The sequence below is a fragment of the Branchiostoma belcheri genome, unplaced genomic scaffold (assembly GCF_001625305.1).
Source record: "Branchiostoma belcheri isolate BF01 breed outbred unplaced genomic scaffold, Haploidv18h27 scaffold4, whole genome shotgun sequence".
NCBI lineage: Eukaryota > Metazoa > Chordata > Leptocardii > Amphioxiformes > Branchiostomatidae > Branchiostoma > Branchiostoma belcheri.
The window spans coordinates 593167-609838 of record NW_017804020.1 but is presented as its reverse complement, the minus strand read 5'-3'; the positions used below and the strand labels follow the sequence as shown (position 1 = coordinate 609838).

The 16672-nt window shown below is 40.3% G+C and overlaps 4 protein-coding genes across 4 annotated transcripts in view; all 4 read left to right on the top strand.

Annotated features, from left to right (window-relative positions):
• Positions 1-193: 193 nt before the first annotated feature.
• LOC109477004 lies at positions 194-2867 on the top strand. The gene is made up of 3 exons (XM_019778016.1): positions 194-406; positions 1175-1384; positions 1977-2867. Exons 1-3 carry the CDS (start codon positions 198-200, stop codon positions 2101-2103), a joined length of 546 nt encoding a protein of 181 aa, XP_019633575.1. The 5' UTR covers positions 194-197; the 3' UTR covers positions 2104-2867.
• Positions 2868-5819: 2952 nt separating this feature from the next.
• On the top strand, positions 5820-6653 carry LOC109476876 (death domain-containing protein CRADD-like). The gene has a single exon (XM_019777891.1). The coding sequence runs from the start codon at positions 6117-6119 to the stop codon at positions 6651-6653; it is 537 nt and encodes a 178-aa protein (XP_019633450.1). The 5' UTR covers positions 5820-6116.
• A 463-nt stretch (positions 6654-7116) lies between these two features.
• Positions 7117-8699, top strand: LOC109477008 (death domain-containing protein CRADD-like). Its single transcript, XM_019778022.1, has 2 exons — positions 7117-7252; positions 7684-8699. Exons 1-2 carry the CDS (start codon positions 7144-7146, stop codon positions 7905-7907), a joined length of 333 nt encoding a protein of 110 aa, XP_019633581.1. The 5' UTR covers positions 7117-7143; the 3' UTR covers positions 7908-8699.
• A 986-nt stretch (positions 8700-9685) lies between these two features.
• The window catches only part of LOC109476875, an 11386-nt gene continuing 4399 nt past the window's right edge, over positions 9686-16672 (top strand). The window contains exons 1-6 of the mRNA XM_019777890.1: positions 9686-9992; positions 10237-10347; positions 14280-14498; positions 15075-15158; positions 15491-15739; positions 16304-16462. Coding sequence (XP_019633449.1) covers positions 9686-9992; positions 10237-10347; positions 14280-14498; positions 15075-15158; positions 15491-15739; positions 16304-16462 — 1129 coding nt within the window. The remainder of the gene's footprint in view (positions 9993-10236; positions 10348-14279; positions 14499-15074; positions 15159-15490; positions 15740-16303; positions 16463-16672) is intronic.

Sequence of the window (16672 nt, the reverse complement as noted above, 5' to 3'; positions counted from 1 at the left end):
TCCTCAAAGCTTAGAGGAATCATGCTTGGGAACCCACAAATTAGTTGTGATTAGCCAAAGACAAAAATTTCGCACACATTTTTCAAACTCTGCACAAAATAAGAGACTAGGCTTGGTTCAACTTCAAGATGATGTGTTCAGCCATTGTAAACGTCCCTCCCCATTTTCAAGTGGAACAGCCCGGAAAGTTTGACGTCATGACAACAAAGATGGCTGACGAAAGGAAAAATTGTTTTCGTCTTTGGTTCTCGGTCCAGCGGCTTGATTTGTGCGATGATAGCCCCGTTTCTCCGCCTCTGGAAGTCTTCATCCCGAAGGATGCAGACTCGCACGTCGTTCGGACGATTTTGAGGGAAAACTTTGAGCTGAATCAGCCGGATTTGGTGATAAAGTTGCGGAACAACAGGTACGTGTATAACGGTACCCACGAATTCCATTTTCCATACGCCCTCCTCATAAAAATTATTTTTAGTCGCAGAAAGCACCCATTTGGCATGGAAATTTACCTCAATGATCTACTGGACATGGAGATGTTTTAACGCATAACTTGGGAGTGTTCAGAATACCACCGCGATCTCTGTCAGAAAGTGAGGTCTGGGCTGACACGAGGAATTTGCCTTCTGGAACAAATTATTGGGCTGCTACAAAAATAGCCTGGGGGCTAGCCGTGGACGACTCTGGTACACCTTTTTGCATGATACCGGCATTATCATGCAAAAAGGTGTACCAGAGTCGTCCACGGCTACCTGGGGGCCAGACCCACAGTACACTAGGTCCAAATCCTGTGTGCACAGGGATAACTTTGAAACTTTGAAAAACGGTGGTGGGGGGAGGGGGGGTGAAGGGGCTAAAAATCAACTTTTGATCCTACCCTGGTTCCAACCCTCTTTAATAAGTCCCTTGTCCACATAAAATTTTGCTCAAACTCGCCTTTGTACATGTAGTTCCTTAATTAAGTCCAGATTTGCTCAAACCCTTCCTAGTTCCTTCCATATTAGCTCAAAGTCAAACTCCCCCCTAATCCAATCCAGCCTCATTCACCCCCTTCTACAATTACTTTTTGTGGAACAACTGACTAATTTTGCAATAATATCAGATTATTATCTGGCTATAGTCCATTGTAGGTCATTAGCCCCGTAAGGTAAGGTATACTATTGTGTTTCTCTCCTAACAGAGGATCTCTCATCCCCATCAACCGCGAGATCCCGCCCAACTCCAAACACCGTCCGTACGCGCTGGAGGTGTGTCGCCGGTACCAGCACGTGTCCGCCGAGCCGCGCTCAGTCGTCATGCCCAGCTACTACCACACCGTCCGCGCCAGGCTGCAGCAGCTGGGGGGCAGGATAGACCGGCTGGAGCACATCGCACCCGAGCTCAGAATCAGGTGGGACAATAGTGTTGTCCACTGGACTGATATCCCTAATGTTTTCTTAAAGGCATCCAATGCAATTTCAGGGTAGAAAACTGGATATTTAAAGTCAATTTCTTGGTCATTTTTTTAGCATAATAAGTTGAATCAATCCTATCCAATGGCTTACCGATATCTGTGAGGCAAAAATGCAATATCATTGATGGTAAACAGTTTCCTGCTGTACCTAAGAATAATGAGACATCTCCTGTAGCTGTTTTGGGGCTATTGATTCAAATGATTCAAGTATAAAATGATCACCATAATGTGCTAAGAAATGGCAGTAAATGCTAGTATCAGACAGATTTCACATGATTGACACATAAAGAAACTTTTAAGATGGACTGGTCTTTAATCGCTGAGTCATGTATTGAAGTTCATTTGAAGTTTCATTGTATGCATGCTAAAACATATATTAATTGTGATGCTTATTTCATCATCATGCTAACTTGATTACATAATAACAGTAAACACCCTAATACTAGGTACCCAGGGACATTGCAGCATATTATTTCAATCTTGACTGAAGGAGGAATATCTAAAGAAAACTTCTTTTCTGCACCTTCAGGAGGACTGCCCGTCTGGAGGCTGAGATGGACGAGCTGGACCAGAAGTTACGTTTCCTGAACACCAGACTACAGGAGGCGGAGAGGTACCAGTGGCAGGGCATGTTCAAAAGACATCCGCTGTGGTGACATCTACACTGGATGGAGAGAAAACTTCACCAAGGGAGGGACCACATGTTGGAAGAAAGAGGGAAGCGTACCAAGCATCTCAAATGTGCACATAGACAAGAGCATGAACAAGGCTGTTTGCCATGGAACCTGGAGCAACCAAATGTTTCCTGGCAAAACAGCCGTGCAAAGTTAATGTGAAATCCAGGATTGCAGAGGAGCTGAATGCAGAGCACCAGAAAAGACAAAAAATCTGACCGACCATCACATATCCCTGCATCATCATTTCTTCTGGTTTTGCTCATAGAAAATACCTTATATAAATTGCTTTAAAAACAGTATTATTTGTACTAGTATGTAAGTGCACGTCTATTCATTCACGAACAAAAATATAGTATGTAGGCCATAGGTCAGCCAATATTCATTTGCTGTTTCTAAAACAATTATATGGTAGAATACATTGGTTTTCAAAGGATTCTTTGCCTTTTCCTCTTTTATCTATTCTTACAATACCAAGAGCTCACTATCCTCAGTTTCTGTGGATGCTATATTTTGATGGCTACTACATTGTACATGTTTTTTGTACAGGAACTGTCAAACCAGATGGCAAGCTTTCCATAGTTTGGTACAAGTTAGAAACACATAGACAAAACATTTGTGAAGATTTCATATTCCACAAAGAGTAGCACTCAGTGACTCACAGTATTAAAGATGTGCAAGTCATCATCAGTATTGGTAGTACATTCATGTACAAGCAACATCTGCTGTACTTTGTAAGTGTAACGTATGTGGAGCCTGGTACATGTGTATGTGCCATGTGAAAAGAAGTACCTCTGGTGGCATTCCATCACACGCATCATTTATGTGTAGTTTTAGATCAAACTCTATAAGAACTATCACTCTTTTTTATTACATCTTGTACATGAATATCATTTTAACTTTTTTGAAGGCTTATGCAAATTATCAGTAGGTAAATCGCCCAACTGTGCCATGTGAACTGTGCCGCTTTTTGCCCACCACTTGCTGGCTGTGACATCATGGTCATTGCTCATATACAAATGTACAATGTGGACCAATCAGAGGTATTTTACCTAGACTAATATGTACATGTAGTGTGATAAATGTGTAAAAAATACCATATAGGAGCAAGGAGGGTTTTTAAACCGCCTTGATAGGAGAAACAAGACATTTTATATTGGCCCTTGACAGTACATGTAAATCTTGTATGCCCGCTGTATATCGTCTATTTTTGTGTCAAGCTCATTCTCATATATATGTTATGTATTGTATACATATGTTATGTATTGTATGATAGACTGATAGTAGATTATAAGTTAGGTAAAAACCATTAAACAAGTTCATCAAGATTGAATGAATGTCAGAATCTTTGTGTGATACAGGAGTATTGGTGAATAAGTGTAAAGAAGCAAAACATATACGAATCTGATCAGGATCCTTTCCGAATCTGATCAGGATCATTTCCGAATCTGATCAGGAACCTTTCCGAATCTGATCATTATCATTTCCAAATCTGATCAGGATCCTTTCCGAATCTGATCAGGATCCTGTCCGAATCTGATCAGGATCCTTTCCGAATCTGATCAGGATCCTTTCCGAATCTGATCAGGATCCTGTCCGAATCTGATCAGGATCCTTTCCGAATCTGATCAGGATCCTTTCTGAATCTGATCAGGATCCTTTCCGAAGGCTGATCAGGATCCTTTCCGAATCTGATTCGAATCCTTAATTTCCGAATCTGGTCAGAATCTGATCCGAATCTAATCCGAACCTGATATGAACTCGCGATTGTGGGAATGACAGAGGCTTCCTTCGCGATAGCCTGGTATCCAGTCCGATCGTGATTGGGGGTATTGGGGTGTTTAGGCAGGCCGATATACTCCTCTGCGGGCGAAGTACCCTGGCTGCCGAAAAAAACGGTTAGCGGCCTGTAAACTTGGCTGGCACCCAGGGTACACGATTCGTGGAGGGCTAATTAATCTCTCGTGAAATACACACCGGGAAGCTTATGTGAGGCGGGCGGGCCAGAGCTCTTGCGGCCCCGACCACGAATCAGACTGGATACCAGGCTACCTTCGCGAGATATGGCGCTTTTAGAAACGGAGCTTCCAAAACGGTGGTGTGATACGGGATATGAATATCCATTTTTAGAAAAATAAAACTTTTGAGTACTTGATACTGTGGTCTGGTGTAAAGTTCTCATTATACAATCAAAACCAAAGACCACAGAGTTCACCCGACACTCCAAAGTAAAGATTTATGTTTACCGTTTCTGGTAGCACTTCTTAAGAACTGCCATTCAAACATCGACTTAAAACTTAGAAAGAACCTATCTTGCTTATAACCTATCATAGTCAAGAAACGAAAGTTTTAAGTCGATGTTTGAATGGCAGTTCTTAAGAAGTGCCACCAGAAACGGTAAACATAAATCCTTACTTTGGAGTGTCGGTTGAACATGTGGTCTTTGGTTTTGAGTGTACATGTATAATGATAACTGTACACAGTATTAAGTAAGTGGTCGAACTTTCCGCTGAGCCTGTTTGGCATATAACTGGGTCAGGCGGAGCAGCTATCTTCTGCAGCCCCGAAGAAAATCTAGCCTCCACCAGGCCTTTCTATGGGATCGTAGAATTCGACAAACAAAAGAGAGTAAAATTGGCCAAGGGAGTCCGGACGCGGAAGGTTGGTTCTTTCAAGGACATTATGTGTATAATGTCCTTTGTTCTTTCCTCTGCGCGGTCAGTCAAAACCCAAGGCGGTCAAACTCCCCTGGCAAATTTTCTCCTATATATAGCCAGCGTAGTTAAAACCCGCGACAGCCTGGACACCAGGCTATCATTAATTATTAGTCTGACCACATTCCAGATCCCATCGGGATCCCATTTAGATCCCAGACCCAGTTTTGGAGACAACAATAGCCAGGCTATTATTTATCTATCAGTCTGACCCCATTCCAGATGCCAATGTGGGTTGTCTTCGAAACTAGGTCCGGGATCCCACTGGGATCCCAGCCACGTCCGACCCAGTTCCGAAGACAATCCCAGTGAAATCTGACACATTTCCTGATAACATCCCAGGGCGACCTGGTGTACATGTACATGTGGAGGGCATCCTGTCCGATATAAAAGACGGCCAAAGTTCTCCAAGTGGTCAGTTCGTGAAAAGTGGAGTCCAGACATAAGTGGTCATAAGTTCGTTCGTACACTGCGGTCCTTTGTCAACGGCTGATACTTGAAGTAGGTTTTGTTTATACAAATGTGATACATGCATACACATTTACCGTAAATGACATTACGTCTATACTAGTATGTAACTGCTTTGTACTTCGAGTCTAGACGTGACTCCTTATATACTTTTAGTCCGGCTGAAGTATGTGGTGTTTAGTTTTGAATGTATTCAATCATGTAAGAAGCTGTATACAAGAACACAGTACCCAGTGGTCGAAGTTTACACTTGGCATAGTCGTGGAGTTTAAGAGTACATGTAGAAACTTTGGAGTCTTACGCACAGAAAATGCCCTTGGACTATAAGATAGGTTATCCTACGAACTGATTTGGTAGAATCAACATGTGTGGGCCAAAACGTACTACAGCATTGCTAGTATTAATAAAATAACCGATGCTAGGCTACGCAAAGAATTAAAACAAGTCGTCCAGGCAGCCATTTGTTTTGTTCCGCCCGGTGCATCATGGGTATTATACCTGTGCGCAGGTGTCAACAAAAAGGTATAACTGACTCAGGGGGAATTCCGACCTATTAAGGGACAGCACAGGAAGTACTTCTAGTACTCACAAGACGAGTGTGCCAAAAGGTGCAGTAGATTTCTTTCTAAATTAATTTCGTCCATTTAAAACCTTACGTTCGGGCTTGTCATGTGTCTATCGTTGTGATAGAAAAACAGTCGAAGTCTATACGTTACTTCCGGGTTTTCGTCTAACTTAACCCTGACCGCCTGGTAGTGAAAAAAGGTCGTCCGACTTATACTCTGCGTCTTACGATGTTCTAGGAAGACAAGAATGGAGGAAAGGCACAAGAAAATCATAAAGAAGAAGTACAAAGACCTTACCAAGGATCTTAGACCAGACGAAGTCATGGATCATCTAATACAAGAGGATATCTTCGACTTTAATGACCTTGAACAGGTGAGAGCAGAAAAAGTGAACAAGTTACAAGTAGAGAAACTGTTGAGTATCCTCTTCACACGAGGTCCTAATGCCTTCCGTGTATTTCTGGAATCGCTGGAAGAGCGTTACCCTTGGTTGTACAAGGATCTCAAGACAGCAGACGAGGAGTCGGCAACGAAACAACCACTACAACAACCACAACCAGAACAACAATCACAACCAAAAGAGGACGAAACCACGACCAGCTCCAGCGAGGCCAGGCACCCCGAACAAGAGACGACGAGACCATCGTCCGACCAACTAGTAACGCCAGAGGACGAAACGTGCCTAAAGCGGCCGCTGCCTCAGACAGGTACACAGACAAGAGAGAAAGCGGTAGTACAGAGGGCTGGCAGTGGGTTTGGATCTCCATTGACAGGTAGGACTTAACTAGAATTGTTTGTTTGTTTGTTTGTTTGTTTGTTTGTTTTAGAATAGTATCTACCATGTTTCTCTTTCCCCGTTTATATATTACATATTCTCTCCCTGTCACATATAGATACATAGTAGTTTTAAGTAGAGATAAAAAGTTAGTACACATGTAGAACGTAGAACCTCATGTTAGCATATGGTTTTATACCATTCCTCAATACATTCTGTACTCCCTGTCCTTGTCAATGTCAGTTTGGAATTTGCCCTCGGGCATGAACTTGCAATAAAGAACGTACATATCAGTCTAACAAATAGATAAATAAGAACATAAACCACTGAATATTGACAAAAATGATATTGAAGTACATGTATAAATCATTTTCAAAGTGATGTACATTTCTAGAATTCCCAATGCAATGCTTCAGAAAAATGTTGTTTGAAAACTATGAATCGTTGAAAAATCTCCATCCTGCAACCATATGCAGATGAAGAAAAGGTCGCTCAGGAGATGGCAAAATTGCAAGTCAACAACCGTCGGCAGTACATGACGGTCCCACCTGAGGTCAGCAGCAGGCGAGTCACGGAGAAACAACTCAACACGCTGGCTGGGAAGTTTGGTGAGTTGTCGAGGTTTTGTGACGCGTTCACTGTAGCATGAAAGTAAATATAACAGTCTGTATAATGTGACAGTGTACCTGTGTACATTGCACCCAATATTGGGCTACACACATCAAGTATAGTACGTATTGCTACTAACAATGCACGAGTTCAGACAGTGCTACCAGAAGACAATTGTTAGCTTGCAGAAACCCTGATTCTTTATCAGGGTTTGAATTACATGTACTATACTGTCGTAGCACATTTTTGCCTGCCTGTGCTAAGTCCTGGTCATGATACCCAGGCTAAGTCCAGGTCATGACAAAACATGATGAACAGTCAACAGATACTGTAAAACAATACTAACGTTGAGGTCTTGTTGAATGTCATACCTAGTTTGCCCGGAGTAAGTAATACAGTGTAATGACAAAGTATCTCTGTGTTTATCCAGGTTCTGAGTGGGAGAACCTGGCCATACACCTGGACCTGACGAAGGCAGACGTGGACAGGTACAAGGCAGACAACCCCTACAACGCCAGGTCACAGATATTCTCCATGCTGATGGGCTGGAGGGCCAGGAAAGGCTCGGGAGCGACCGTGGGAGCGCTGGTCCGCAATCTGGAGGACTTTGGCGTAGCACTGGACACGTTTGAGTTCTTAATTCAGAAAAGCTAGATCAGGCCAGTGTTGTGATTTCTGATCCACAAGAAGGCCTAGATCTAGATCTAGTTCTTAACGCATGAAAGCTAGATCCCTCAATCTTCTGAATATCGCATTCACCAAAAGATCTAGTTTTTAACTCAGAAAAGCCAGGTTAGTGTTGTGGATCTTGATCCACAAGGAGATCTAGATTAAGAAAGAGAGAAAGAAAGAAAGAGAGAGAGATGATGTGCCTTTCTAATTTCCTGAACAAATGATGTCGCCATGAATTGTTACACCTTAGAGTTTTCTTTTTCTTTGAACGAACAACAACAGCAATACGTTTCCTTAGATATGTACATTTTAGTCATAGTTTCTTATTGATTCATGTTGGAAAATAACCAGCATGTCAAAGGCGCTAGATAAATAAACGTTGATGAAGAATATTGTAAAGAAATATCATATGTATTTTGCAATTGGAAAGCAAAATGAAGAGTACATGTAACGTTACTTATAATCATGAAATTGAAATCACGATATTGCAAGTTTCTACAATATGTAAGATCTGTGTGTAAGCCAAAGCCCAAAAAATGTCTCAGAATCATGAGATTGCATACAACTAGCAGTAAGAACCAAAACATCATTTACCATGATTTGTGGCATTGCAGTGTATACATATATAAACGATATGAATGAACAGTCGAACACGGATGCAAATTATGCCTAATTGTGAGTTAGGTTTCAATCACTGCTTGTTGGAGTTTCTTAGTTCAACGCTGAGAGCTAAGGGTTACTTGCCTTGTTCATAGATTAAAGATAAAAAGGGCCTTTACTTTTCGTATTGTTTCGTATTTCGTATCTTATGACGATTTAAGTAATTTCTCGTGATCTTTTAATTAACTGTGAGACCTCGATGTGCCTGTATCCAGACACTGTCCCAGAGCTTACCTGTGTAAGAGGTCAAGAAAACAACCTAATACGTTACCTTTCACCTTTTGTAAACAAAACAAAACAGCCCCTCAGGTGACCCGGAGGTCACTTCCTACTGCTACCAGGTGTTTACTACCGGTAAACAAATAGCATAAGCCGTCGAAACGGTCGGGGAAAAAACAGTCGTGTCAAAGAAAAACCTAGCACCCACATCATATATATCAATGTTCCTCTCAAATACATCGATTTGCCTTAACACATCAAGTAACACTTTTGAAGCATGTTATTCATTAACTCGGGCGGTTTGTCTGCAAGAATAAATGTCCAGAAAAAGTTACTAAGTCAGGTACTAGTACATATAGCAGAATTTCATGCACAAGTTTTGGCGATTGTCCAAACCATGAATATTTGTTGGAAATTATCAAGTCTGGTATCGCAACTGGGACCTTTCTAGTACTCTTTCTTACACAAGGCAATATGCCTGTACAACGAGTCCTTGCAGTAAGGACTTTCAGGACTCTCTGGACTTTATTTCAGTGCCCATGTCATGATGTGTGGCTTTGTAACATGATTGTTTGCGTGTTTGTATATGTATATGTATTGTAATGTTAATGTGCATTTTGTATTTACTATTTTCTATGTACAAAATTGTAAAAATCAGTGTTATTCAGCTTGGTTGACATGTGAACTGGCTGCAAGGCTGATTTTATTAATAAAACTTGAACTTGAAACTAGATCGTACGGTAATTTGAGCATTGGTTGTGGGGTAGAATACTTCCGGGTTTGGGTTGGTAGAGGGGCGGACATTTTGGTACAGATCTCAGTGGGTACAGTCCGTACACCTGTGCAGTTAATACCTACAGAGCTGCCCTGGTACGAGGACTATGTCGTCCCAAATTTCTGCCCGTTTCCTACTGTACCACAAGATATCTCAATACCTGGTTGTGAGCGATGTTAGGAGCCTCCGAGCCATGCTCGCTACTGACAACAAGTTAGAGCGAGCCAGACTCGGGAAGGCCGCCGGTGCTCACGAAATTTTTATCAAGTTGGAGGAGGCCGGTGAGATTGGCAGGGGTAACCTCGGTCTTCTGATCAAGCTGCTGACAACTCTAGGACATAGAAGGTTGGCTGAGGAAGCAAGGAAAGTCGAGGAAGAAGAAAAGAAAGATCTTCAAAGTGAAAATAAAAGAAGTAAGTGTGGTTAATAGACAGTTTAATAGACAGTAGCGCCCACTGAAAATCCACGTTACTTGCTTGTAGTTTTCTTGCCATGCTGGTATCCCCTTGAATCCGTCACCAAATAATTAACGTTACGGTCATACTCGCACCTTCTCAGCATCATACAGAACAACATGTTTGCCATGTAGTAACAGACAAACCATGTTACGGAATAGAGTTTCACAAAGTGTGCTTTATTATCGCTTGTGATTATTAGAGAAAGACGACGTGGTCGACAGTTTGAGGAGACTGAAGGTCCGACGTGAAGCAGACAAGACCAGCAGCCGTGTGACAGAGCAGCAACTCTACAAATTGGCGGGAAACTTAGGTGGGTCACAGGGCCAGTATGACTAACAATATTATACTTGACGTTCTGACGTTACAGTCCGCCATGTGGAGGTAGATAGCCTCATTGTCATGTCTTCAGAGAAGTAGATATTTTGGGATGATAAGATACTGTTTTTATCTAACAAGATACTGACACTAAGAAATTGTTCATTGTGGAACTTTGAGGCCGCAGAGCAAACCATGTATATATTACTTTTTTATCCCATGGCTTTGTTTTAATATGTTAGCATTGCTGCATACTCCATTGGTGAAATGACATATGTCTAATAATCTTCCTGGAGCCCTTTACATGTTCAAGTAAACTACAATCAACTGCATACTGTAAATAACTACAATTTCATACAATGGCAGCATAAATAACAATTCTCGTGACTACTTCCTCATAGCCGTGGAAGTGAGGAAAGTCGAGGAAGAAGAAGAGTGTATGTAAACAGTGTGCATGGTAACGCCTAGCAGTTTTTAAATTGAAGTAAATGCATATTTTAGAAACTATTCATAATCGCGTGGATCCGGAATTGGCCGTAGGTTAGTAGTCGTGCGGTAGAGCTGCTATAAGCAGATACTAGTTTTAGATGTATTTTGCGAGTACATGTATCTGTTAAGATTGTGATTTTGCACCTTCTACGGTATCTTATCAAATAAATGATATGTAGTGAATGAAAGATTTTGTATTAGGAAAGATGACTTTCTAGATGATCTTTTTAGATTAACGGTTGTTGATCTCGTGTAGCCTGTGTTTATACAAACCCTCGACCGGGGGTTTATGAATCCCACCCGTGGGGGGGGGGGGGCGGCAAACCCCGGACCGTTACCTGGCGTAATGTAAATACACAGGTGGGGCATTGTTACTTGGTGCGTGACGATCCGAGTAACGTTACACCAACTAAAGTCAAAGGTTATCCAGGTAGCCAGGTAACGGCCCGGGGCCTCAGAAGGGGAGGGGTACGGAGGGCCAAATGTTGCAAAATCACATAATATGTATGATACATATAACGTTACATGCATTTTACACATACAAATGGCCGCTTCGAACAGACACATGTATACTTCTCCGATGTAACGTTACATACACATACATTGCGCCACCGCTTCATTATATAATTATATAATACATGCATCATTTTACACATCAAATGGCTCTTCACACACACACCGTTATATACACCGCTTCACACACACACACACACACACACACACACACACACACACACACACATACACACACATCGTGACACACACACACACACACACACACACACACCGTTTGTTTGTTTGTTTGTTTATTGGTTCGCATGAATTTTAAACAATAAAATGAACATCTTACTGACAATAAAATAAAATGCTCGGGAAAGATATTAAGCCATATTGGCCTGTCCGCGATCTTCCCCGACAAAATTAATTAACAACTGTAATAGTGCTGACTACACAAATGGTAATAATAAATAACAATAAGCAAATAATGAATTTGATCAATATGATGAAAATAACAATGATAACAAAACAAAAAATAAAAATGAATAACAAAAGTAATTGATGAATAACGCTAATTAGAAAAGATATATTAAGACATAGGTTAACAGAGGTTTAACTGCAGCAGTATATACATAGGCAGAATTGAAGCAATAACTCAAGAAAATATACATGAATTTCAAATTGAAATCGTAAATAAGAAGAAACGGAAATTCAAACTTATACAGATGAAATCAAAGTGATAAGATATCAAATGTCGGTGGGAAAGGAAAGTAGGTGATTTTTAAGATTTCGTTTAAAGCTAATCATTGATGTTAAACATTTCAGGTGGAGCGGGAGATTATTCCAAGTAGTTATACATTTATATTTTACACTCATTTGGGCTACGGACGTTCTAACTAGGGGGATATGGAAATGGGCACTTTGTCGAGTTTGGTAAGTATGAAAATGGGAGTTAAGATTTAGAAGACCATTAAATGTGTCTGGAAGAGAACAGTTAAGGAATTTAAACGTAAATAGCGTCAGATGAAGTCTGTTTATATAAAAAATATTCAAAATCTTAAGTTTCGTAAACAAAGGTGCAGAATGTGCGTGGAAACTGGCGCCGGTGGCTGAACGAACAAATCTTTTTTGGAGTAATACTAGGGGCTGTAGTGTGGTTTTGTAGGCGCATCCCCAGACAATATTCCCGTATGTTAGATATGGGTAAATTAAACTATTGTATATGGTAATAATGGTTTTTTGAGTAAGAAGATGTTTAAGTTTTCCAATAATACCGATAGTTTTTAAATTTTTTTTGTCTAACATATTTATATGTGCTTTCCAGGTCAATCGATCATCAATTATTATACCTAAGAATTTGGCTTAACTCTCTTGAGAAAGGGGTACACTTTTTAAAAGGATTTTGGCGCTTCTGTTATAGGTTTTATTGCTATTACAGAAAATAAGGTAATATGTCTTCTTTACATTGATTGATAATTTATTTGACTCAAACCACGATATAACCTTTTTCAATTCTTCGTTAGCAGTTTTTACAAGCGTATCAAAATTCGAGTTTGAAAGAAAAAGATTTGAGTCATCTGCAAATAGGATAAAGAATATAATTGAGGATGCTTTTTCGAGGTCATTTATATAGATCAGAAAAAGTAGGGGTCCTAGTATCGAACCCTGTGGGACACCACATTCTATTATTTTAGGTTGTGATTTATTATCATTAAGAGTTATGTATTGTTGTCTATTGGATAGATAAGAGGAGAACCATATTATTGCGGAGTCACATATATCATATCGTTTTAGTTTATTAAGTAGAATGGAATGATTAACTGTATCGAAAGCTTTAGATGACACACACACACACACACACACACACACACACACACACTACTACTACTACTATATATATATATATATATATATATATATATATACTTTATTGACACAACAAAAAGTACAGCGACTTTTGTATGGTCTAAAACTACGGTAGTATACCTACCTTATAGAGTAACACATACTGACAATGGGCACCTAGGCTCACACACATCGTTATGAAAACACACTGGGTCTGACGTGCTGTCACGGTATCGACTGATCCGTCGTGACTGGATATTGGTCTGTCTGTCCTGCATTTGATTGTTCTGTATTTGACTGTTTCTGGTGATAATACATGTACCATGATAGTCCGATCCCTTTGAAGCATTGATAGTATTTGGGTTTCCAATATTTCAATCCAGAATTAAAAGGCATAGTTTCTGTCTACGTTCTGAGAGCAACGGTGCTTCCACCTTGTTACAGGTCCATGAAATGTCATGGAGGTTATATTTTCACTTGCGCTTGTCTGTTGGTCAACAAGATAACTCAAGAACGGCTGGGTGGATTGGTTCAGACGTGGTGTTTGGTAGGGTGTGGCGAAAACTGGAAATAATTATATTTTTGGCTGCGGGTGGAGGAGTGTATGTGTGAGCCTAGGTGCTTTAAAAATATTTAAAAATTACCACCATATGCAGATGAAGAAAAGGTCGCCCAGAAGATGGTAAAAATGCAACTCAACAACCGGCAATACATGAAGGTCCCTCCTGAAGTGGGCAACAAGCGCGTCACAGAGAAACAGCTTAACATGCAGACTATCATGTTACATTTGTAACGCGTTCAATGCAACATGATAGTGAATAGAGCGCTTTGGATAGAGTGACATTGTCACCGAGTAACATTGTACCTAATATTACCTAGAGAGAGTATTGTTATTAACTTTACACGAGCTTGGCCAGTGCACGAACTGTGAACTCGCACCCTGATTTTTTATAATGAATGATGACCTTTGTTGCTCATTTTTGCCACACTGGGCTAGGTACAAACATGCATATATGATGAACATTCAACAGATGTAAGACTAACGTTAAGGTCTTGGGGTAAGTAATGACTAAAAGTATCTCTGTGTTTATCCAGGGAGGGAGTGGGAGATGCTGGCCATATACCTGGGCATGACGACGGCAGACGTATTCAAGTACAAGGCAGACAACCCCCGCAACCCCAGGTCACAGATTTTCTCCATGCTGATGGACTGGAGGGCCAGGAAAGGGTCGGGTGCGACCGTGGGAGCACTGGTCCGCAATCTGGAGGAAGCTGGCGTCGATTTCGACACGTTTGAGTTCCTAACTCAGAAAAGTTAGTGTTGTGAATTCGGGATCTAGGAGATTTGGATCTAGAAAGAAAAACAAAGAAAGAGAGAGAGAGAGAGAGAGAGAGAGAGAGATGGCAGAAGGAGAAGGAGAAACATGAGGGAAAACAATACATTTCTCCCATACTATAGTATGGGTAATACACACATTGGAATCTAGCAGAAGTGTACTACCGTACATGTATGTCCATACTAACAGACAGACATGCCCTACCAGAAGTGTCACAATTCTCTCATTAATCCTGCAAATTAGGTCACGATTTTCACCATTAACATTAAAATCAAGTCTTCATTTTTTCATAGTTCATCCCTTCTTGACCAATCTTGCTTCAAATGTAAAACATTCCTGCAGTTCCGACGGAAATTGCTAGAGAACCTCACCCCAAACCTATGAAATTACTTTTAATTTACCTTTTCCCGAGAACAATGGTTATCTATCACCCGGTCTAGCGTTGCTATGACCACGCCCCCGATGAAGACCCTCAATCAATCTTCACATCTCTCAAACCAAACTAGCGTACATACTTACCATGCTGACAGGTATACTCATTCTTCTGCTACAGATGACACCGAGAGTGACGATTCGGACACAGAAAAATCTGATGTGGAGGATCTGGGTCGTCCTATAGATCCTCCTATTCGCCCAGGTAAAGAAACGTTTATTTCATTTTCCTTCAATCTCTTAGATTGTTGTCAGCAAAACAGACTTTTATGAGTTTAATCAATATAATATAATATGATATAATATAATATAATATAATATAATATAATATAATATAATATAATATAATATAATATAATATAATATAATATAATATAATATAATATAATATAATATAATATAATATAATATAATATAATATAATATAGTATAATATAATATAATATAATAACGACAACATTTAGTTTTGTAACTTTTTCTTATTTTTGTACATAAAATGAAGCAAATAAAACATCTACGATAACTATTTTAACTCAGCATCAGAGCCAATAGAAGTGGAATTGGGAGGCGCAGAGATGAAGGCGCTGTACGATCAAGCCTGTGAGCAGGGCACCCATCTAGTCTTCAACACCCTGCTGATGCTGGTGGGAAAGCACGGAAATGGCAAGAGCAGCTTGCATGACAGCTTACTGCAACTGGAGTTCAACGAACACAAGCCTAGCACTGATGGTATTATGATCACGCCATGTCTAATGACTGGGAAAGAGAAGTGGACTATCACCAAAGGTGCGTAGAGCATGAATGTGTCTCATTTGCTAACATTTCTAAAAGGAACAATGGCAATGAAGGAATAATATGGCAGTATATAAAACCGTCAAATTCGAGCAAAGACAAGTCGTCGACAAAGTACTACTACAACTTGTCGCCCTCTCACTCTTTGAGGTCGCGTTATAAACTTGAACTGTATTCATTGATTGTTTTTTTTATTTATCCAGGGGGTACATATCGCCACTAAGGCGTTTTTCAATGTGCCCTGCGGGCATACATAAATAAAATATACAAGAAAATAACAGATATAACAAAATGATAAGTCAAGTTATAAGTACAAATTAAAGTCAACTTAGTACAAATAAAAGTAAAATTGACCTATTAATGACTTACGGTACATAATTCCTCTTACAGATTATTTCGAAGTAAAAAGTCGACATAATCTGTTCAAGGGGCAAACAATCAACAATATTCTCACGCCCTCACGAAATTCTTATCCGGTTGATGTTAACGCCATCTTTGTGCATTGTCCAAATGTTTAGTTTTACAAACGTATTTACAATCAGCTTCGAATTCATTTAGAAATAGGGGACAAGAACGCAGACTTTCTTCATGCCCTCCGCACGGAGATGATCAAAAAGAGGAAGGAAATGGAAGAGATAGATCAGGTAGTGCCAGAGGAGGAGACAGAACAACCCGGCCTTGGACCGCACCCTCTCCAAACAGATCCTTCAACCAAAGGTAACTGTACAGTTTTAACACTGTTGAGTGTATATGTCGTCGTGATGAGTTCATTCATCCATCCAGGGCACATATATGAAGTCTCTTTCTATATCTCTGCATTTCCATTTCTCCTGAAAATTTCGTCTTATCGTCATATCAGCATACATGTGCATTTGTCTAAGGTATCTAATGGAGAGAGAGAGGAGGGGGGGGGAGAGAGAGAGAGAG

Excerpts from the sequence above, each read along its gene's own strand:
- LOC109477004 (XM_019778016.1), top strand. The coding sequence starts at position 198 with ATGACAACAAAGATGGCTGACGAAAGGAAAAATTGTTTTCGTCTTTGG. Across the intron at positions 407-1,174 it reads ATAAAGTTGCGGAACAACAG|AGGATCTCTCATCCCCATCA; the intron begins GTACGTGTATAA and ends CTCTCCTAACAG. Across the intron at positions 1,385-1,976 it reads GCACCCGAGCTCAGAATCAG|GAGGACTGCCCGTCTGGAGG; the intron begins GTGGGACAATAG and ends CTGCACCTTCAG.
- LOC109476876 (XM_019777891.1), top strand. The coding sequence starts at position 6,117 with ATGGAGGAAAGGCACAAGAAAATCATAAAGAAGAAGTACAAAGACCTT.
- LOC109477008 (XM_019778022.1), top strand. The coding sequence starts at position 7,144 with ATGGCAAAATTGCAAGTCAACAACCGTCGGCAGTACATGACGGTCCCA. Across the intron at positions 7,253-7,683 it reads CACGCTGGCTGGGAAGTTTG|GTTCTGAGTGGGAGAACCTG; the intron begins GTGAGTTGTCGA and ends GTGTTTATCCAG.